Source organism: Pempheris klunzingeri, chromosome 13 (genome assembly GCF_042242105.1).
Source record: "Pempheris klunzingeri isolate RE-2024b chromosome 13, fPemKlu1.hap1, whole genome shotgun sequence".
In the NCBI taxonomy this organism is placed as follows: Eukaryota; Metazoa; Chordata; class Actinopteri; order Acropomatiformes; family Pempheridae; genus Pempheris; species Pempheris klunzingeri.
In genome coordinates, this window is record NC_092024.1 from 23937954 (window position 1) to 23962005 (window position 24052).

Sequence of the window (24052 nt, forward strand, 5' to 3'; positions counted from 1 at the left end):
TCTGGAGCTCAAATGGTGAATCTTACTAAATTAAATCAAGCTTAATCAAGATATTACATTATTTAGAGAGTGGGGGGGGAATGTGGGGTCATTTTTGCCCTTTGGCTCCCTGGTGATTAATTCTGGCTCCACTTTTAGCAACGAGCAGTTTGATGACATGAATTATGTCTCCGTGAACTCATCATCATCATCATCATTAGTGATAGTAGTGTTAGTATTAGTGTATATATATATATGTATACACACTGTTGCCCATAAAGTTGGAATAAAATGTTTTTTACCTCTTCTCATGAAATTATGTGATTTATTCTTGATAAATAAAGTGTAAATCTTCTCAATTTTATTGATCAAACTCTTCCAAACATATCACAGTGAAACTTAAACCACAATTAACCTTTGCAGACTGTGGATTCAGGCTTTAACAACATTGTTGTTGGGTATTAAACAATTATTCCAACTTTATGGGCAACAGTGTACATATATATATATATATATATACACACACATATATATGTATATATATATATGTGTGTGTGTGTGTATATATATACGCACGCACACACACACACATATATATTTGATCACCCATAGGGGGAAATTCTCATGTTACAGCAGCAACAATAGAACAGGGAGAGTGAAAAGAAGCAATAGTAAAAGAAAAAATAGCAATAGCAAAATAAATATAAATATAAATATATGGCTGTGATGAAATAAATATTTACACTATGGGATATTTACACTTTGGTTCAGAAATGTACAGGTATGGACAGGATATATATATATATATAATAGTATTTTAGGTTTATATATACCTAAATATATCTTATGTATATAAGTTAAGCTGAAATTTAAATTGCAATGACTTAACACACTTAATATGGATATAACATGAAAGAGAGAGAGAGAGAGAGAGAGAGAGAGAGAGAGAGAGAGAGAGGTGGACTGTGAATGGGGGAAAGGTAGAGCGAGCTAGACTGAGAGTGGAGGAGAGAGAGAGAGAGAGAGAGAGTCGCCATTACTGCCTGGCAGTGCTGCTCAGAGGGGAGGGAGCTCAGAGAGAGAGAGGAGCAGGTTTCGGCTTACAGCGCACACATACCACACCAACAACACCCCAAATACTGGAGAAAACACGGGCGAACCGGCCGCCTGGGACCCCGGGGGACTGCACCTCCTGCGGAACACAACTTCTGGACTCCGTGGAGCGCGGGCTGTGGATTGTAAAAGCAGTTTTTTGGGGGGTTTCTCTGCCCCCGAAATGTGGGAATGCTTTCTCCTCCTCTCCGTGGTATGTGGATCTGGGAGCGACCATGTTATTAGGTGGGTAGGGGAATGCACTCGGACTGGGATTGGGACTTCATTAGCTTAGCTAGCACTCTGTGGTTTCCAGGGGGCGAAACCTGGCCCCTGTGGTCGCCGCTAACCCGGGTTAAGGGGATCCGGGACGCGAACGGGAGACTAGCCCGGGTTGTGATTTATTTATTTTTATTTTTTAACCCGCTTTCATCCCAGCGTTTGGCTTGGTTCGGGTTGGTGTGTTGCTAACGCTAGCTAGCTAACTATCCCTCCTGGCTAACACAGCTCGGCTAATGCTAGCTAATCGGAATAGGAAAGGTGGGCTTTTTTTTTTTCCTCTCTCCTTCCCTTTCCTCCTCTCCTTGAGTATCAGGGCCGTGCCAGGCCGAGCCGGGTTTCATCCTCTTCCACCACCACCACCTCCACCACCTCCCCCCCATGGAGGAATTGATAACCGCCGTATCAAATCCGGTGATTGCGAGTGTTAGCTACGGTGCATTGACGCATTAACATTAACGTGTGTTGGCTTTAATTCAAGCTTAACAAACTCATTAACCGTAACATTAACTCACTCTCATCTCCACATTTGTGCCTTTCTTTTCTTTCCCCCCGTAAAGTTTGATTAATATTATTATTTTTTTCTAACGCGATATCCACCTTTTTCAATCAGGTTTTGCAACAACGTGAAATCCAACATACGGAAATTCTTCCTAAATTACTTTGCAAATGAAAAAAAAAATAGCTTAGCAGCCGCAGCTGAGAGCCTCAACGCTGTGCTGTCTTTTTATTTTTAATTTTTTTTTATCGTTTTGTTTAATTACAGTTTTGAACCTCTCCCCGAGTTCGCTTGCAAGTTGCTGGGTTGCCAGTTTTGACCGTTAAGGTCCTGCTAATCGCTAACATTAGCATCCCGGATGGATGGATGGATGGATGGAGGGTCAGATGGGCAGATTATTGAATTTTCCGACATTAAGCTGGGTGTTTCTGCACAGAAACGCCCCAAACGTCGCAGCCGTGATGAGAAGTTGTAGCCGCACATGTCATTAGCAGCTTATTAACTTTTCTTTCTTCTTCTTCTTCTTCTTATTGTGTGTGCAGCAGTCAGTCAGTCAGTCAGTCAGTCAGGCAGGTCAGTTGGTTTGGACTGCTGCAAGCTCTGCATGCCATTTGCATCGAGTCCGGCTGCTGCAGCTCCCTTTGCCCTTTTCCCAAACTCGTTAAAGGGATAGTCCGGCTATCTAACCAGCCATCCCTGCTGGGTTGTCTCCTAAATATTCCCCCCAATCCCGAGACTGTTATTAGTTATTAGTGGGACCCAATTGTGATAAAATTAAATAAAAATATCACTATTCTCCTTTTTTAGCATCTGCGAGAGTTCACTGAATAACTCTGTTTATCATTATTATCACAGTCATTCTGTTGAGGGGGTTTCTCCTCTTTCCCTTCTCTTAAATAGGTTGTTTTTAGTAATATTGACTCTGTTATTCCCATCAATTGTCATGCTGGCATTTTGTTTGATTTTCTTTCCAGGCGATGTGTAAGAACCCATTTTCCAAAGTTTATTCTCATATCCACATGCACAAGCAGAGCCTTGCACCTGCATCTGCTTTAGAAGCAGTGCAACAGTGCGTATTGGTATTGGCGTATGCTAATATGGTGGGGAATAGTCAATGCTAGTATCAGCGTCAACAGCCCATCTAAAGGCAATGGCTCTGATAAGCGCTGTGCTGAGTGACGGCGTGGTTGATCGTGTCAGTTGGCCTATAAACTGTTGTTCTGACATCATCGACACCTCGGGAGAGGGGAGGTCGGATGAGTGACGCTCGGCTTCAGGTCTGGACCTGACTCTGGAGGAGGATGACATAGTTTTTTTTTTAATGAGCTTTGAGCCTAAAACATCTGAGGTTGTCTTGAAAGAAGTTAATTTCTGAGAGGCACCAGCCCGGTGCCCTTCACGTAGCTTTGAATTAAAGTAACCGAGATATATTTCAACTGGCAGCACAGTGAATAAGAAAAATACTATCCTTAGACAGAAAGAAAATGTCACTGTTAAGTCTAGTCACAGCAAAGGTTATAGCTTATTACACACTTTAAGCAGACTGACTGTTTCTAGGTTAAATGGTTGGGTTTTAGAGCCGTTTTAGAAAGTTTGACTTGTTTCTTTTGCTGTGTTTTGTTGCTTGGCCTCACAACTGTAGTTCTCCTGATGATGAGGTAGCTGAAATTTAAAACCACATTACGCAACTTTGTGTGCTTGCAGCTGAAAAATGGCAGTGACAGGTAAACGTTTAAAACATTTTGAAAGTGAGCACCCAGAAATCCTGTGCGTGAGGCGGGGTCAGTAAACCGCCGCAGCCCTGGCTGGCCTGTCATGATTTATACTAAGAGAGATGAAAAGATTTAATGTCAAGGGAGTCCATTTTCCTCCAGCCGGAGAGCTCGCTCTTTGCTTAATAGGAGGCAGTTTGGATTTTGCTCATACGTTTTGATTCATCTCTTCCTGTGGGAGAGGGGAGGGTTGTCTGTACCCAAGATCAGAATTTCTTTTGGGGAAACATAATGAGTCAGTGGCGCCTCTTTTAAAGTAGATGGGACGCTCTTCTCAGTTGGAGCCCTACTTTGCGATTTAGGCTGGAAAAAGAAAAAAAAAACAAGTTTATTTTTACCCAGAGATCCACCCGGGTGCAGCTTTAGAAGGTCTACCATCCTTGGCCGTGTGTTCTGCTGTGTTTCAGGGCTTAACAGCATTTAGTCATCTCTAAAACCAGCTTGCCAAGTGATACCTTAATCCCCCTGCAGCCTCACAGTGAATAGACTAATCATGATGCACAAGGCTACTTTTAGCTATTAGTGCAGCACGAATGAAGTTTGGACTGTTAACGTTGGCTGTTTTCAGTAAAAGGACCCCTGCAGGCTCCACTCAGGTGCTAACAGTACACACCGAACAGGCTAGCGCTGCTATCATCCCTCTCTTTGTGCATGCTAACGTTTACTCACGAGTCTTTATCGACCCTGTGTGTTGACAGCAGAGTGAATGAAGACTTTGATATTGGCTGACAAAAATGCAGAACAGCTGTTTGGATTTGGGTGACTGATCTTTTCAAACACTGCGGATTGGATGGGATTCAGGGGAGGAATGTAGGGCTGTAATAATCAGCTGGTTGGTCCGTCAACAGGAAATGAATAGATTTCAGTTGCTGTAATTGATGGTTTTAATGTATTGCCAAGAAAAGATTCCAACTGTTCTCTTAAATGCAGCGTCAGCAATGAGAAGAGAAGCTAAATTGTTGCTGTTTGATATCATAAATTCAATATTTAGGTTTTTTCTACTGACGTCACTTAGACTAAGTGATAAATCATGGATATATGATTATCAGTCAGTGATATGTGTGTAATGGAATAGTTTTTGAATAGCCGTGCTTGCAGGCATTACTGCCACATGTGTGCATGTGTCGGTGCTTCACCTGTTCATTAGCTCAGGTGCTCTTCTCCTTCACCTGCCTGCTGCAGTCAGATGTGATGACACATGTAGCAGCACAATGGCTGCTGGAGGGGTTAATGGTTAGATTTGTAAACCTGATAGACCTGTTCTTTGGTCTGACATCACCCAATGTCCCGGGTGTGTTTTAGGCACAAGGAGGTTGTAGGCACTCAAGTTATAGATTATATGACTTAACATTCAAGGCGCTAAAGGGATTCCTCTGGTATTTTTAAACATGGGCTCCATTTTTGTAGTTTTTTTGGGATTGGAGATGACTGGTAGGTACAAAAAGTGTTGGAATTCATTCATTGGAATTGGCTCCAGTGGCTGTAAATGGTCTGAATTTGTAAAGCGCCTTTCTAGTCATTTCGACTACTCAAAGCGCTTTTACATCACATCCTCATTCACCCATTCACACATCATTCATTCAGGAGGAATCTAAGTTGGAGGAGACTGTTCTTTCACACCCATTCACACACTGAAGCGCTGATGTAATGTAATCCTTTGGGGCAACCTTACCCATCAAGGTATGTCCATTAAACTGATGGGCTCAGATTATTGTGTCCGACAACATTATGGAAAGGATCCCTGCCGAAAAAGGCCTGTAAGATCCCTTTTTGTTTAACCACAAACAGCTGTTTTATTGCTCAGCTCAACGCCTCCAGACTCTATTGACAAAAATGGTAATTTTATTTGGCGAACACGAGAGTTGTTGGTCTTGTTTAGAACACCAAAACTAAAATCAATGTAGTGTGGTGGCTTTGCAGAGAGCGATATAATAGCTAAACAAAAATGATCCATCTCTGTATGATTTCCCTCCATAATGTTGTCAGACACATCAAATTGCAATCTGTGTGGTTATCCCAAAGGATTACATTAAGGCCATTGTAGCTCATTTGCAGCTGTCGTCTGAGGCGATATGCTGCAAAACATTCTGTACCTACCAGTCAGTTTGAACCAAAAATACAGCTATAAAAATACAGGAGTTATCCTTTAAGCAAATTTCCTTCATTTTACTGTTATGCAAACGTGTATTTGTTGTCTTGCAAATATGAAAATGGTTTTGTGGTCTTATATACACGAGATAATTCAGTGAATAACTTCCATGTATCCTCCTCGTTTGGGGATTTTGAATACATTTCCACAGCTCATAAAAGTCTATTTCTTTGCACAAAACCCCAGCACAGGTGACATCATCACCTTGGCCTCTATAAACAGTCAGGGGAAACCTCATTGCTTCATCTCAGTGGAGCGAATTCCTACTCTGGTGCAGTTTCTCAGGCTCAGCATGCCGCCGTGCTGCAGCTAGCAGTTCCAGCTCACGCAGGCAAATTCACTGGCTGATTGCCATCGTTCTGTAAAACACAACACAATGACTGCAATTCTCTCAGCGGTTATCAGTTATCAGCCTCTAGTTAGGTCATGGTCGGGTTCAGGCTTATTTCACTGTGACAATCCCAGATAATACTGACAGAAAGGTTGCACTTGTCAGTCAGATGCATTTGCCACATTTTTAGTTTGTGTACTGTGTAATTGCTGAATATTGGCACTGTCAGTCATGAAACATTTAATTTCCCTCGGTTCTTGTTGTTGAACTGACGAGGTGCAAGTGCTAAAAAAATATATATTACAAGAATGACATGCAAAATAATCAGGATTATACATTTAATCATGTAGCCTTAGGATGTGGTGGTGGTGGTGATAACAAATCTGTGAAGTGATTTATTTTCTCTGTTTCATTCTCACAGCGAAGCAAATAATTTCTAGGTCAGTGGCTGTCAAAGGGCTGGAGTTGCATGCCATTTTTATCCCGCCTCGGCACAAATTGGTTGAAAGCACTTCTTTTTCTCTGCGAGGGGGAAAAGTGACATTGCTGAGCACTGTCCATGATTGAATTACTCTCCCTTTCTCTTATATAAGTTGTACTGTCACAGTTTGGTTTTTGGTTTTCGCAAAAAGTCCATTTTGATATTGCAAAAACATCACTTGGTTTTTAAAAATGCAGAAGGTTTTTTTTTTTTTTTCATCTCATTTTCATATTATGGTGGTGTTTTAAGACCAGCGCATTTTAATACTAGTACATGAAAAGCCAATCAAAAGCCTTTTATTAAGCTTTTACCATTTAGGAGGGATTATATTGTCCTGTACAAGTGTGATAATGTGCACTTTTTGTCTAATTTTCTGATAACTCTGTGTAATGCTAGATTAACACGTCTGATTTGTTGTTTCAAGTCAGCACACCGTGCACACATGTACCCGTGTGCTCCAGAGGGATGTGCAGAGACACAGAAAGCTAATTATATTATTTGTGATAAGGAGACTGAAGTGCTCTGAGGACAAGTCAGTGCAAACATGTTTTTGTTGGTTTTGCCTTTATCTTTTCCTAATTGTGAATTCCATGTCTTGCAGGCAGGTGATAAAAGGAGAAGCTGGCTGTTCTCTCCCAGCTTAAAGAAGACCCAGGATAGAAACTGAGAGAGATACATAGAGTTGGAGGGGTATTCACTACCACCACTACCAAGGGAAAATCAGAATGAAAGTGCCTCTGTACCACTGACAAGCAGAACTGGAATGATATCTTGACATTTTTTTTCCTGGAAGTGACCAAGTTAGCGATGAGTGGGGGGATATAATGGCCAAGAACAAGGATGCGCGGCCCCCGACATTCGCCGTCAGTGTGGTTGGCCTCTCGGGGACGGAGAAGGACAAGGGAAATTGTGGCGTGGGCAAGTCCTGCCTATGCAACCGATATGTGCGTCCCGATGCGGACAGCTACTACTCTGAGCACACATCAGTGCTGAGCACAATAGACTTTGGGGGGCGTGTTGTTAACAATGACCACTTCCTGTACTGGGGGGAGGTGTCCCATCGGGGAGACGATGGAATGGACTGTAAAATCCAAGTCATCGAACAAACAGAGTTCATTGACGACCAGACGTTTCTCCCACATCGGAGTACGAACCTGCAGCCTTACACCAAGCGGGCGGCAGCAACCAAGCTCCAGTCAGCAGAGAAGCTTATGTACATCTGCACTGACCAGCTGGGCTTGGAGCAGGACTTTGAACAGAAGCAGATGCCTGATGGGAAGCTGAACATCGACGGCTTTGTGCTCTGCATCGATGTTAGCAAGGGTTGCAATAGGAAGTTTGATGACCAAATGAAGTTTGTTAATAGCCTCTACTCCCAAATTGTCAAGTCAAAGAAGCCTATCGTCGTCGCTGCCACAAAATGTGATGAGTGTGTGGACCAGCATCTGAGGGATCTGCAGGCCTTTGTCGCTAGCAAGAAGAACCTGCTGCTAATTGAGACGGCAGGTCGTGCTAATGTAAACATAGAGCTGAGCTTCAACGCCCTCATCCAGCAGCTGGATAAAACAAGGGGGAAGCCAAAAACTGTGCCATACCTAGAGGCCTATAAGATCCAACGGCAGCTTGTCGCCTCAGTAACGGATAGATTTGAGAAACTGATGGTTCACACAGTGAGAGATTACCACACCACATGGAAAACGGTGATCAACAATCTGAAGGGCCAACCCGACTATGACGAGTTCATCAACTTGGAGGGCTCCAGGAAAGCACGCAACATGTTCACAAAGCACATTGCACAACTAAAGCAGGAGCACATCAAGAGGAGGAGGGAAGAGTACCTGACAACACTCCCGAAAACCCTCAACAACCTCCTCAATAACTTGGAGGAGGTTGAACACCTCTCATGGCCCGACGCGCAGAGCGTGATCCGAAACAGGCCCGATTTCCAATACTGGTTTGTGATTTTGGAGCATACGCCCTGGGATGAGACGGACCACATCGACATCAGTGACCGCAGGATACCCTTTGACCTCCTGGATACACCTGATGGTGAGAGAATTTACCATAACCACGTCCAGCACCTGTTGTCTGAGAAGAGAAGGGTGGAGATGAAAGAGAGATTCAAGAAGACGCTGGACAGGGTTCATTTTATCAGTCCAGGGCAGCCTTGGGAGGAAGTCATGTGCTTTGTCATGGAGGACGAGGCCTACAAGTACATCACAGAATCAGATAGGAGGGATGTTTACTGCAGACACCAGCAGGAAATAGTTGAACGGGCCAAAGAGGATTTTCAGGAAATGCTTTTTGAGCATGCTGAGCTATTCTATGACTTGGATTTGAATGCCACCCCCAGCTGTGACAAGATGAGTGAAATTCACAGTGTGCTGAATGAAGAGCCCAGATACAGAGCGCTGCAGAAACTTGCCCCAGATAGAGAGTCGCTCCTCCTCAAACACATTGGGTTTGTTTACCATCCTACTAAGGAGACATGCCTGAGCGGGCAGAACTGTGTGGATCTGAAAGTGGAGCAGGTTTTAGCAAACAGGCTGGTGCAGCTCGACCACGGACGCTCTAATCTCTACTATAACAGTGCCAACATTGATAAAATCAACCTCTGCCTCCTGGGAAGGGAGGGTCTCTCACAGGAACTCGCCAACGAGATCCGAGCTCAGTCCACAGATGATGAGTACACCCTGGACGGTAAAATTTATGAACTGGAGCTTCTCCCCGTGGATGTCAACTCCACACTGCTCTTCAGCCATACGTGGGTCAACACTTTCAAGCCACACGGCTGCTTTTGTGTGTTTAACTCCATAGAGTCCCTCAACTGTATCGGAGATTGCATAGGCAGGATCAGAGCGGAGATAGCGCAGAGTAGGAGAGATAGGTTTGCCCAGCCTCTACCGTTCATTCTCATCCTGGCAAATCAGAGGGACAGTGTTTGCAAAAACATTCCTATCCTGAGGCACCAGGGCCAACAACTGGCAAACAAGTTGCAATGCACCTTTGTCGACATCCCCTCCGGGGCCTTTCCACGTAAATTCACAGAGTTCCAAATTAAGCAGGGTCTCCGTGCAGTGCTGGAGGGGCTGAAGCATAACTTTGATGTCTTAGCCCCACTGCCCTCTATCAAAGACATGTCAGAGACGGACCTTAGGATAGTCATGTGTGCCATGTGCTGGGATCCTTTCAGCGTTGACCTCATCCTTTCGCCCTTCTTAGACTCTCATTGCTGTAGCGCAGGGCAGCCAGGCCAGAGCAACACACTGATACTGGACAAGATCATCGGGGACAGCAGGAGGAGGATCCAAGTGACTGTCCTCTCCTATCACTCTGCCATCGGCGTCCGCAAAGATGAACTGGTGCACGGCTACATTTTGGTCTACTCTGCCAAACGCAAGGCTTCCATGGCAACCCTGCGGGCGTTCTTGGCTGAAGTCCAGGACGTGATCCCCGTCCAGATGGTGGCGATCACAGACAGTCAGGCAGACTTCTTTGAGAATGATGCCATCAAGGAGTTGATGACGGAGGGGGAGCACATCGCCACAGAGATCGCAGCCAAGTTCACGGCTCTGTACTCACTGTCGCAGTATCATCGGCAGACAGAGGTTTTCACACCCTTCTTCAACGAAGTGCTAGAGAAAAAGCCAAGCATTGAGAGCTCCTTCCTGTTTGACTGCTCGACACGGGAATGCACCACAGGTGCCAGCGAAGACGTCTTCCCCACCTCGCCACATAGCCATTCCCCAGCCTACAACACCTATTACCCAGAATCTGATGATGATAACGAGGCTCCTCCTCCTTACAGTCCAATAGGTGATGACGTTCAGCTTCTTCCCACGCCCAGCGAGCGGGCCAAGTACCGCATTGACCTAGAAGGCAATGAGTACCCAGTCCATAGCACACCTGTTGGAGACCATGAACGCAACCACAAAGTGCCTCCACCTGTCCGGCCCAAACCAATACTCCCCAAACCTAATGTCAAAAAGCTGGACCCCAACCTGCTCAAAACCATTGAGGCTGGCATGAGAAGCACCCGCAGGATGCCACGTGGCCCAGTGACACACAGCGAGGACGTGGAGGCGTCAGAGAACTATGCAGACCCTGTGGACACCTTGCTAAGGTCCAGGGGCTTCCACAACGATGACATATATGCTGTGCCTGATGACACACACAGCCGTCTGGTCAAAATAAGAAACTCCTTCGGCGGGTTACACGGCCTCCATGTAGGAGGAGAGGAAGAGAATGGATTTGACAGTAAGCGTCAGGCTGGACGGCGGCCGTCAAAATACAAACATCGTTCCAAAATCCTCTTCAGCAAGACAAAGGCCTACCAAAGACGATTCCACTCGGACAGCGACGGCGAGGAGTCTGGCCCCGCCACGCAGAAAAAGAAAAAGGGAAGAGCCCACCGGGGCAGTGAGGAGGACCCACTGCTCTCCCCTGCTGACCCGTGGAAGGGTGGGATAGATAACCCTGCCATCACCTCCGACCCTGAGCAGGACGACAAGAAGATGAAGAAGAAGAAGACGCCCAAGACGCCAAAGGAACCGAAGAAGGTGAGGCATAACGCCAGGTCATTCTTATCAACTGCTGTTATCAGACAGGATGAATGAATCTGCTTTATGGAGCAAGCATGCAGTTATAGAAGATATTTTAGTCTCCAAGATGCAGAGCTAAAGCCAGCTTGTGTTTATTTTTAGCTTTAGCTTAAATGAAAGTGTGTGTGTGTGTGTGAATGAGAGCAGAAGAGTTAGTAGTGTGTGTGGGTGTGAGATATGAGCAGGTTTCAGTTTTTAATAGGCTCGGGACTCACGGTCAGAGTAAACTAATTTGATAATTGATTGATCTGCCCCACAGCTGAAATGGTTTATGACCCTCCCCACCTTACAGGCCCCAGACACCCAATAAAAAGCTTGATAAAAGGCGCACTGTTACAGACAGTAGGGCTCTGTCTGTATAATCTCAGAGCAGAGGCTGTATCTGCGATAAGACGCCTGCTCATCCTTTACAACAGCTCTCTAAAGGCTTGTCTGAGACTGCTGAGCACATACAGGAATATACAAGCAAGTGCAATTGATTAGCATGAAACATGTCAACACGAGTCAAGCAGCTGTGTTTAGAATTCAGCTAAAAGCACACATTAGCATACAGTGTTTGTACACACTCCCACTCATAAATATGCTCATGCACCAATACACTAATTCCTAACAAATGACTGCACTGAATGCAACATTTGGATCTGAGATAAACAAAAATGGCAAAATGAACTACCTCTATTTTTAAAGTCGTTCAAGGTGCTCAAAATGGATCCTCTCGCACAGTTTTTATAAATTAAACTGAGCATTGTTAAAACAAACTACTGCAAATCTTAAGCAGCAGCATCTGATTTTGATTTGCAATGTTTGTAGTGACTTGAAAAGTAGAAAACGAGTTGAAAATTTGCCTGTTGGCAGCACCGATGCCGGTGCGCAAACATAAACACAAGCGAGCGAGCACGAATTCGCTGGCACGAAACAGATGATAATGTACAAATCTGTATAGAAACAGCTGCTGGCGTCATGAATGCGGGGCATTGTTGGAACATTCAAACTGTCTTTGATAATCAGAGAGGAGAGCGAGAACCACAAGGTACAAAATGGAAGGTGTTTAGTCGCCGTCCTGGCCAATTAGAGAGGAGACTGAACTGCTGTAGGCATGACAACACTTTGAAGAGCAGAGGAGTGCGGGAAATCAAAGCCACCCCGGCACCTCGTTACTCGTTCCAGCTCCGTTCTTCAGTAACGTTTTTGTCTGTTGTTGTCTTCTTTCTTCTCTTCCTCCACATGGACCTCCCTCTGCTTTCCCTTCATCCCACTAACTTTCTTTCTGATCTATTTCCCGCTTGCCCTCCTCCTCCTCCTCCTCCTCCTCCTCTTCTTCTCTGATACATTCTGCCTTTTTATCACCCTCTCTCCTCCTCTGTTTCTGCGCTCCCTCGTGTCTTTTTCTCAATTCCCTCTTCTTTCATTCCTTTCCCATCTTCCTATCCCCTCGTGCTCTTCCTTTTTCGTTTTTTAAAAACATTTCCTTCTCTGCTCGTCCCCTCTTAATCACACCATTTGGCTTCTTTCCTCTCTTTCTGACCCACAATCTCTTTCTCTTTATCCTGTTCACCTCATACTTATTTCCACTTTCCTTCTCCCTGTCGATATCCACATTTTCTTCTCTCTTCTTCCCCCTTTTCTCCCTCTCCTTTTCTTTGTATACCACTCCACTGTTCTTCTCCCTCCTTTGTCACCTTCTTGTCTCTTTCCTTGCCCTTCCTTTCTTCCTTCCTTCCTTTATTACCCCTCTTACCAATTGTATCTCCTTCTTCCTTCCTGCTCTTTCCCCTCTTTTCACCCTCTCTCACCTCTCATTCTCTCTTCCTCTTCTTTCACCCCTCCTTCCCCGTTCCCTTATAGCCAAAATCTTCAAAACCCCTCAAGCCTCTGTACCCTCCCACTCGGAGAACCTGGGAGAGCAACTACTTTGGCGTTCCCCTGCAGAACTTGGTGACCTCGGATCGACCCATCCCACTCTTCATCGAGAAATGCGTCGACTACATTGAGCGCACAGGTGAGTCATGCATTTTCATCAGTTTCCCTCTTGTTCTCGGTCTTATATCCCACTCTCTTCTGTTGTTTTTCGTTCCTTTTTGTTCTGTCTTTCTGCCCGTGCGTTCAAGCGCGACGCGGCTCTCTCTGGCATTTCGTAACTTTTGCGAGGTATGGTTTGCTGTCACATGCACAAAAGCTTTGCGGTTATTTGCTGTGAAAATGCTTCTCATTTCTTTCCACATGAGTAACTGAGGGAGAGAAGGGTGGAGGGGTGGGGGGGGGGGTGATTTGAGGTGGGAGGAGGAAGCACATGAATCAAAATTGTAAGACTGTTCACTTCTCGGCTCTGATGTCACCCGTCACACATGTTTTGTCTGGCCTGTCAGCCTGCCTGCCAGTCGGTACAAGACAATTTCAATTCAGTGAGCTTCACTGGCACGGCATTTGATGTGTTGCCAAAGCACTGCTGGAATGATTACAAAATACGATGGTAAAAGCTTACTGAGATAAAAAAAAAAAAAAAACGGATTGAGGAATGGCAGTAGACAGATTAACACGGGTATGTAGCATCCATTAATCAACCGTGCACAAGAAAGGAGAAAAGAAAATGAGATGGTCCCCGTGGGAACATGGGAGAAAAATTGCAGATGTTAAAAAGCGCAGGAGTGCCTGGTGGCTGTTGAAATATCTTTGGGTTTTCAAACCTTAGCTGTGGCTGAAAGAACAGCTGAAACAATTGTGCCAAAATATTGTTATAATAGCACAAACAGCCCGCCAGAAATATTTGCTGGTTCAGCTTCTCAGATTTGTTTTTCTTGGTTTCGTCTCATTGTAAATCAAATATCTTTGGTTTTTAGACTGTAAATTGGGCAGAATAAGCAATTTGAACGCGTCACTCGGGCCTCTGACATATTGTGATTGTATTTGGCAAGTTTGTCAATAAAGAAAACAATCGTTTGATGCAACCAGAGCGGTCAGCGATACTGTTACACTCCCCCATCAGCCAGCCTCACGGTCAACGATTATGAGTTCGAACCATAGACACACACATGTACTTGTTGATTGATCGGTCAGTGGTTTCTAGTTATAGTCTGTTATTTCTGTATAGCAGACCGTTGCCATTCTGATAGTGAAAATCGGGTTTTGTTTTTTAGCACAAAGCCGTGTAACAAGGGGGATAATGTACAGTGAGAATTGCACCGTGCAAGACTTGTCTGTAAACACATACAAGTAAATGGGGGAGCTTTGTTTTTTTGTCTCTGGATTAAAAGTACTTTAATGTCTATATTTTGGAAATTATAATAATACCTACAATTCTGTGGAGACAGTAGATGTCAAAGTGCTTTTTACCCAGAACAATCTTAGCTTCCCTGTATACTTGCATGTGTTAACAGGTCAGTTTTGCCTGTTAAAACATGGCGGCAGTGATTTGATTTGCTTGAAAATGCTGCTAATGGTGGGTTAGAAATCCTTTTCTATTCATCTCGCTGGTGGTCGAGATGCCCCTCTGTGGTTGTATCACACTTAGAGGACTTATTCTGGATTAAAAATAAAAATAAAAAGGTTTAAAATAAGACATGCGATATGTGCAGCTCCGACTGGTGATGCAGGGCCCCCAGTGCATGCTGGGTATGTGTCTGGTTTTCTGCCCAGCTGTCGTAAAGACGGCCGCCCCCAAAGTTTGAGAGATTCCTCAGTGGAGTCCTGGATCAGACTGATGGATATTTATACACCATGTGGTTGACACTTTATCCAAAGTATCCCCGAGCTTTGGAAGAGTTTCTTTTTTCTTTTACGGGTGACTGCAGTGACATTCAAACCCCTCAAACCAGCCAGATTTAAACCTTGGTGCTCACAGTTAGCCGTACCAGGCTTAGAGCTTCCCCTCTGCCTGCCTATCACGCACACCCAAGCAACTACCCAAACTGTTCCTTTTTCCTTTTGACCACTGGCATGAATATTTTAAACATGTTTCATATTTTATGAGTTTGTTGCATAATGTATTTACACACGGTCCAGTGCTCTCTACCATGTTTAGTGCCTTTGAATGAGCTCTAAGAAGCAAAAGTGTCTCTTGCTGAAAGACCTCAAAGTAACTTTTCACCCAGTCAATTTCTTTAAGATATCTGATGATGTTTCTGTCTACGCTTTTTCTATTGTGTGCTCAATTCAGGATGAGCTCTAGCATTTGTCGAAGCCAGAATGGCTCTTTAAAGTATTTAGTTCTTATTTTGAGGACAGTTGTTTTGTAATCGTACCCACTGTGGCTAAATGAATGTAGGAACCCCTCAGCTGTCGACATGAAAATCCCTTCAGCACACGACTGAAAACACATGTCTGATCACCTTACTCCCCCTTCTGTCCTCCTTCCTCCTCCACCCGTAGCCACATGTGCTGCAAATGTACATTAAAAGGAGGTATTTCCTGCGTTCCTGCCAGAGTCGAGTGTTCGGTTCTGTTTTCGCAGGGTCGCGTTCACGCCGTAGCTCTTTTTTTCGTTCGGTTTGCTGTTAATTCCTGTCCTTAAAATCCCTCCCAAATATGTTTTGATATTCAGCTGGATCTACATGAGCCCGTTGGTGGCTGCCAGCCGAATTTAGGATTAATCCCAGCGCTGTACGTGCGCGGAAGTCCGCGTGCCTGTGTGTGTGCGGGTGCCTGCCAGCTGACAGCACTGTATTGGAGATTTCATGGCTAGTGCCGTGAAACCCTCTAAGTCCAGACGGTCTGTTGGGTGGATTTAACAGCTTTTCCCCTCCCTTCTCTTTTTCGGGAATATCATTCCTCAGCAGACGCAGCAAGAACATCTTTGTGCTTTTTTTTTTTAAACCCTGGTGTTGTATAAGGTGCTGCATATCCAGGCAGTTTAAGAGATTTTACAACTCTGTGAGACCTTTCAGGTTGGTTATTTCTTAGGGAGCCTTGGTGTTAGGTAGTTAGGTAGTTAGGTAGTTGTCATATGCAGCCTGGTTGCCTTTTGGCGGTTTAATCTGTCTGTATGACATATATCACTTTGTAGCTCAGAGGGTGGGGCTTCTTCTGTGAATTTAGGGAGTTGTAAGTGATTGTGGGTGTTGCCGTGATAGCCCAGTGGTTAGAAAGACGCTCCTTTAGTAGAAAAACTGTCCCCTAATGTCTGCTAGAATAAGATACTGAGGCTCTGTCAGCTCCAGAGCTGCTGCTCTATCTGACCTCTGGCCTCTGGGCCTGGTAGGAGGAAAAATACTCTCCCAACGGGAGTCATTAAAGCGTCACTATTGTGTTCTGTTATTGTTGTTGTCCCGTCAAACACCAGACACTTGTCACATTAATTAGGAGTGAAAGTCAAAGTGTTAAAGCAGTCCTCCGTGCTGAGGTGGCCCATTTAATAGTGTTTGTTTCTTTGGAAAATAGAGATTTGGTTTTTATGTGTCTCGTCTGTGGCCGAGAGCGTCACCTACAGAAACTCAGACCTAATCAATGTAAGGAATTTAATTTCACCGGGACAATGCACATTGATCATTTATTTTATGCAGAGTTGGACATGTTGATTAGCAGATAATTCATAAATAAGTCTGGACAATCACTGGTGTTACTTTCATAAGAAGAGGAGCCTTCTTAATCCATTATATTCGTGTATTGATTATGCTGCGACATTGTGATTCACCACGAGAGAAGAACACAAAGCAGAAGAGGAAAACTTGTAGGTTTGGTTTATTTACTTTCATGAAAAAACTTATTTTATAGGAAATGTTTGTATATTTCTCAAAGTGAGGTACCAAAAAAGCCATTAATAGACAATAAATGTCCATTTTTATAATTAACTGGTTTCAAAATTCTATCAAAAACCAAATATGCGGTTTTGAATGTGAAAAAAAATGTTTCATTTGATTTTAAATCAAAAATATTTTGGTTAGGGTCGCTTGGTTGGACAAAGAATACATTACCATCATTCTCATTATTATTGAATATGAGAATGATGTCATTTATATGTCATGTATTGATTTATTGTTTCGTCTATGATATGTCCTCTCACCATTCCCTAAAAGTGACGTATTCTGACACTCTAAATCCCCAAAACATTTAATTTACCATCATAGATGACGGCTAAGATTCATAGAAATACTCATTGAATTATTTGTGATTTTAATATTATTGTTCATGCAAAAAAAAAAGCAATGTTTTTGTTGATAAATGGATTATTCAGCTAATTGTTTCACCCCTACAGTAAATTGTTTGGCAGTAAAAATGAACCTTGGTTGCAGCACTAGTGTGGTCACAGTTTCATTTTTCGGTTGCAGCGAGGAGCTTTAATCTCCGGGAGGCCAGACTGCTGGTTGGTGTAGTTTAACCACATGTAATAAGCTGCCAGCCGAGAGGCACAGAGGCAGAGAGGTGATGATGGCTGTTTGTGGTGCCTTTTGGTTTCAGACCAGAGAGAGTGAGAGGAAAAACTGTGACATTGTGCCTGTGTGTGTGGCGGAGCGTAGCTGTAAATATGTGTGGAGATGTGAAACCGTGATTGTACTTGTGACCTTTATTTGGTGGGTTTGTGTAAGCGATAAGACTGTGTCATGCGGTTTGCACGTCAGCTCCTTCCAACCTGGTAGATTTAATGCAGCTCTCAGACTTTTCTGGGGGTTTTATAGCGAAAAACTCAACATGACATTTTCCAGGAATCGGCTAATTAAGTGTACGTCTGTGTCAAGAGTTTCTGTGTTAAGTGTGCTGCGTCAAAGAGCTGTAAAAGAAACTCTGAGATAAAATGGCGCCATTAAATAAGGATGATGTTTGTTCTGCGCTTGCTGCCTCTCTGTTTCCTGTTAGGAGAGATCTGCTTGTTATCTGTTTTAGTGCGCTCCAGTCACCACAGTCTAATTATAATAAAACTAACAGGCTTCCCAAGGGCCTTGCAAACCCTCAAAGGATTGTAGATTTTAAGAAGAACCAACCCAAGCCTTCAAGGTTTCTGAAAAAGAATGAGTGGCCTTGAAAACACTTTTAAATTAAAAATGAGCGCCCGAGTTTGTCAGCATGCCTCGGCTGAGTGTCTGAGCGAGCACTTAAAATCCAGAGGATGTTTAAACTGGTGGTTTATTTGGCTTGACACAACAAATTTAAGCATAAAAAGCCATTATTCAGTGTTATTTCTTACCTCAGAAAAGATTTAATATGAAAGACACAGAACAACGCTGTCTTTGAAGTTCATAGACTGAGGTGATCCCAATGTGCTGTGTGTGTTCGTCCTGGTAGAGAAAAGTCTGGTGATGTGATTTATGTCATCATGCTGCACTTTGTCACCATCAGTTTCACAGCTAACGTGATATTTAAATCTTGGGGCTTCAATTCTTTGTGTGTGACAGTCACTATGGGTTTCTTCTTCAGCTGACAGATAAGCTTCTAGGATCTTTTCATCCATCAACCACTCGTGTGTGTGTGTGTGTTTGCATCCCTGTTATTATGCTCACGGACCAGTGGTTCGATATTAAGGACACGTGAACGCACAAGAAAGCATGTAAGCGCTTCTTCAAGCAATCTGGGATTATGAAAAATTCCCCTCTGTGTAAGTAAATAGCTAAATCTGAGGGAACCGAGGGAAAGGCTGGTCAAGTGAAGTGAGATAATGCAGTGACAGGGTGGAATAATTTGTATTCTAGGCGTGGTAGAAGCTTTTTAAAGTAGGGACGTCCTGAACGGAGCCAGGCACGTTTATGATGAATTGTTAGCAGCCATGTAAAGCACGACCCTTTGTTTGTTTGGTATGAGTACACCAAGCTGTCCAAAAGTCCCCATGTTTTCTCCACAGAACCAGGAATTTGCAGAAAGAACAATAACCTTGAAGTTTTACTGGTGAATTTAAGGGTAACTTTGGTTGGTTTTTTTTTAACCTGGGCCTATATTTTGATTTAAAATGACTGGTAGGTGTTTTGGGATTTGGGAAGTCTGCTAACGTTATGGAAAGAATCCCTATCCTTTTTATTTAACCACACACAGCCATTAACATCCGTTAATGGCACCAGACTCCATTGACAAAAACAGGAATTTTACCTCGCAGGAACACATTAGTCCACCTGCTGCCTTGAGCGAATAGATTGTTTGTGTTATTGTGTTGCACAAATATTGTGTTGGGTCCAAACTAACTCTTTAAAACACTGAAGTCATAGAATAACACAAACCAGCCGATTGCAGCGGTAGACCAGCCACTCCTGTGTTCTGTAAAAGGTAAAATTACTGTTTTTATCAATAGAGTCTGGTGGCTTTGAAGTGAGCCATATAAGTGCCATTTCTTCCAGGTCTCTCTCTGTTGGGATTCTTTCCATAATGCTGTCACACACTTAGAATAACACTCTGAGCCTGTCAGTGGATCAAACAAGCTCTTTTAGTGGACCTACTTTGACAGGTGAGGGTGTCACGAAGGATTAAATTGTAGCCATCATAGCTTATCCGTAGCCTGTTTCGTGGAACACTTAACAATCGTTTTGTACCCAGAATGTGTAAAAATATCCAAATTATCCATGAATGCACTGACGGAAACATTCAGGCATTTTTTGATGGATCCGCCGGGAAAAAGCCACATCCATCAAAAAACACGCCTTTAGGATAGGGAAGCAGTCTGGGGTGAAAACACTATGGATGGCTGGGATAGCTCAGCGAATATACACCTACCAGAATGTGTAAATGAGCTGGGGTGTATGTATGAGAATCAAAAGGATTGTATCCAAAGTAAAGTTTTTTTCCAGCGTGCCTCGGACGTGTCTTTGTGTATGAGTGTGTGTTTGGCCTTTACAGCGCAGGGAAAGGTCCTGACCTTACATTTCTCCAAAATGCAGCAGTCAGGGGTTCATGCTTTCAGACGGCCACGGTTTTACCCGGCTGTACAAGGTCCAGCACAGGTCTCTGCTCTGTATTTTCTGCATTAAGCTCTCACTGTTATCCGGAACGACATGCAGAAAGGTCAACGGCGGGAAAAACTTCAATTTCTACTGGAATTCAATAATAAGGAAGCGAAGGGTCAGAGCCGCAGAGTCCTGATAATACTCCTGAGAGAGAAGTGCTGTGGAAAAGAAATGAAAGCTGAAGAAGAAGCTAAAAGGATTTTATTTTTTTTTTTTGAATAGTAAGCGGAGAGACGGTGACATGAAGTACTTGGCAAAAGTTTCCTGCCCACGCACAGGGCAACCTTTCTCTGCACGTCTCGCAGAATATTCAGACTGCAGTTGTAGCTTTTGAAAAATGACTGCTTTAGCGAGGGGATGCGTGCGCGGTGTCCTCTGGCAGAGTCTCAGGTGGCGGAGCGGCTCAGCGGTTACAGGAGGATGTCCCTGCTAACGAAAAGTCACACCATCCAACTGTCCCGGAGGGCGGCACGGCAGGGGACGTCCTGCTTTGCTCTTGCTGCTCAAATGTTTGTTGAACTGCTGTCTTCAAGAGCTGTTGACCATAAAATATTTCCAATTGTCATGTTTTGAAGGTGAGTTTTAGTGTCCCTTGATGTTCTAAATGCAGAAAACACTGATTATCTTTTAATTTTTGGCTTTAAAGTCCAAAGATAGTTCCACCATTAAAGCCTTTGATTTAAACACTCACCTTTATAACCATTTTTATGACTCCACGGCATCAGACTGAATAATTAACTCTGAGTGCTCACTGATGCTGGCTGCTGATGCAAATTCTTCTTCACGTTTTATATGCCAACCGTGTTGCCATTTTAGCAGCGCTTAGTAACCGCACAAGTGAACAAGCCAGCTTTTTAAAGGACGCAAACAAATACAACATCTGCACTTCTTGTCAGATGGAGAACACGCTATTCTCTTGTTCCATTTGTCCTCGTGGTAAAATGCTTAAAAAATGGGTGAAAAGGCCGTGCAAAGCAGTGTCAGTGAGGCGCTGGCTGGCTTGTTTTCTTCCTCCAAAATGCTCTTTTTTTTTTTTTTTATCCTCCCAAAATTTGCTGACATCTTGGTATTTTAAAATGGCTAAAGCACACATGCCCCAGGCTCCAGTCTGCACCAGTTCAGGCTGCATATATTTTAATCCAGTATAAGTGAGCCTCTGCTTAAATTGCACATTTGTTAGAACGTCGAGTGAATAAAATATCAGTCAAATTTAAGTATCCAGCTCTTGAGGTGCCCCTAAACGTCTCTGAAACTTCATTTCTGCTAACCTCCCGGCGTGAAAGGCCACAACAGGCTCGATTTTCGTCAGGTCTGCTCGCATAAAAGCCCCCAGAACATCAGTCCGCCGTCTGAGAATAAAACCTTTTTTGACGAAGCGGGTCTCGCAGAAGAAGTGGAGTCTTTCACATGGCGAGCAGGCGGCCACGACTGCAGGAGCAGGGGCCACACAGCTCTCTGCTGCCGAACTCGATTAGAGAAGTTTTATTAAATGTTTCCTGTTCCCCAGAGACATGAAATGGTATGTGGCACAGAGGCTGGAGAAAGGGGAGAGGGGGGGAGAGAGGCAGAGCAATGATTAAATGGCTTTTTGATGTTGATGCATTTGGAAGTCCCATTGGTTGTTATCTTCCCCAGCACTTAGTATAATGTGAGGAGGGAGGAGAAGAGTTTCTGTCCTCTGCTTTTCAAAAGAACTTCCATCGGCTATTTGACTGGAGACTTAAACAAAGTTTGCTTGAGGAAGAATTGCACTTTTTTATTTGACTATTTACTTTATTTTTTTCTTTTTTAATAATTTTGAATGCAGTTTCATGTCAGTTTATGTAATTCACCATTTTATTTTTTTATTTTTCCTGCTTTTCAGGCTGTGTAAGCACTTCTTAGTAATCCGATAACTGAGCTAAAATCAATATTTGGCAATCATAACAGTACAGAGCAACAGTTATTTTCCTTTAGAGATGCTTAACACCCATTAAATTACTTTAAAAACTAAAGAGCACATTGCTAGAATTAAAAGAAATGGTCCAATCGGTTAATCAATGAGGAGGTTTATGACACAGCTTGCTTTCCTGCCAGTTTTGTCTTTTAATAAGCAAGTTTTGATTCATTTGAGGGATGTTTTACTGCCATTAAATGGCGTATTGGAAAAACAAACATTCGTTAATCAAAGTGAAATATGGCACAACTTGCCTTCCATGCTTTTTTTTTTTTAATGTAATATGAAAATTTGAGAAGCTGATGCTAATTTTTTATTCTCTAGTTCCACTCAAGTGTTTAATTTAGAGATTATGCTCATTACATACCATTTTTTTTAGTTTTAACAGTCGGTGCTCTATAATTAACATCACTGTCAGACTCGATATCCAATTCTTGCGCCACTGTTTGTAGATTCCCTCGGCCCGTTGTACCGATGCCAGTTTTTGCAGACGCCCAGCTGGTATCGTTTCTGGAGGAGGCAGGGAAACCCCTCTGAGCTCTGCTGGGGAATTATTCAGCAGCCATGTCAACCAGGCCTCATACAAAGCTGATTATTGGCTATTTTCTGTCTGCTTTGAAGTCAGATCACCACTCCTGACTTTGTAGTGCAATAGAGGGATTTTCATTGGGACTGAAATAGGTTTTATAGATACATATATATATAAAATATAATTCATAGTCTTCAGAGTCCATCTTTGAGTATGTGCTTGAAGAATGTAGTCGTTGAGTGGATCCAGAGGTTGGATGGAGAGCGTTCAGAGTGATATAAGAGGCTACAAAAACCCAACTGACAGGAGATGAGAAATAATCTTAACATACTGTGTTATTCTTCTCTTTCCTGTCAGTCACTTTGCCTTATTCACTCCCCCTTATTATGTCTTCTCCTGCAGCTCTCTGCACTCCAGCAGAAGAGCAGAAATCAGCCAAAGTGAGAGTTCAAGTTGATTGTAGTGTGCCTCCCTTTCTGCATACTCTAATTTCTTTCACAGTGTGTGTGTGTGTGTGTGTGTTGTTTTCCTGCTGGCAGCTGGACTGACGTCATGTCCAATGGAAACACACTGACTGAGCTTCCTGTTCAATGGTCAGAGTGGCCAGTGCTCCCAGCAGCCCGATGGGCCCGGGCTAACAGTCTGACCTGTGGCCTTCTGGTGTTACTGTCTGTCTGGGAAGAAAAACAACTCTCGTCATTACATTTATTTTGAAGAATTAAGTCTCACAGAAGACAAACAATCCACAGTTAAACATGAGTTGCAAACAAGCAAATAAAACTAATGATTATTTCTAGTTTTGATATTTCTCCTGCTTCATGTTTTTGGATTCATCAGCTCATTTTTGGTTTTGTCAAACATTAAAAAATTGTCTTTGACAGTTTCACAGCTTCCTAAAGCTCAAGGTGAAGTCTTGACGTTGCTTATTTTATGAAGGCAACTGTTCAAAACTCACATAATCACATAAGACAAAGAAATATTGCGAATCATTCCAGTTTAGGTTGTGGAAGGAAGTAATGTTTGTCATTTTTGCTTGAAAAATAAAGATTATGATTCATTTTCTGGTGATGAGCTGACACGTAGCACTTTAAAATGATTTTCCAAACCTTTTTAAAGCAGGCTGGGCTGGACAATGACACCAGTGGTCACAGAACTGGAAATAAAATACTGAAAATAAGCTGATACAGACATCAGGAGTCACCCTCTAAAGCTAATTGCTTGTTTGATCCACTGACAGGCTCAGAGTGTTATTCTAAGTGTGTGACAGCATCATGGAAAGGATCCCTACAGAGAGAGACCTGGAAGATCCTTTTGGTTTAACCACAAACAGCACACACACCAGACTACATTCACTAAAACAGGGATTTTACCCTGAGGGACGCTGTTGGACGAAACTATTGAGACAGTTGTAGAACAGCAACCGTTTAGTGACATAACAAGTAAAATATGACTTGTCAGCTATTCATGAAAACCAAACAGGTGTTTTTCTACAATAGAAACACTGGAAATGGGACTCATTATGAAGCAGCTATAGGAAGCGCAGCCATCG

General features: G+C 43.4%; 1 protein-coding gene across 1 annotated transcript in view; it reads left to right on the top strand.

Moving 5' to 3' along the window:
* The first annotated feature begins 1123 nt into the window (after positions 1-1123).
* arhgap5 (Rho GTPase activating protein 5) overlaps positions 1124-24052 on the top strand; it is a 54561-nt gene continuing 31632 nt past the window's right edge. The window contains exons 1-3 of the mRNA XM_070842765.1: positions 1124-1317; positions 7184-11141; positions 13029-13182. Coding sequence (XP_070698866.1) covers positions 7407-11141; positions 13029-13182 — 3889 coding nt within the window. The 5' untranslated portion in view covers positions 1124-1317; positions 7184-7406. The remainder of the gene's footprint in view (positions 1318-7183; positions 11142-13028; positions 13183-24052) is intronic.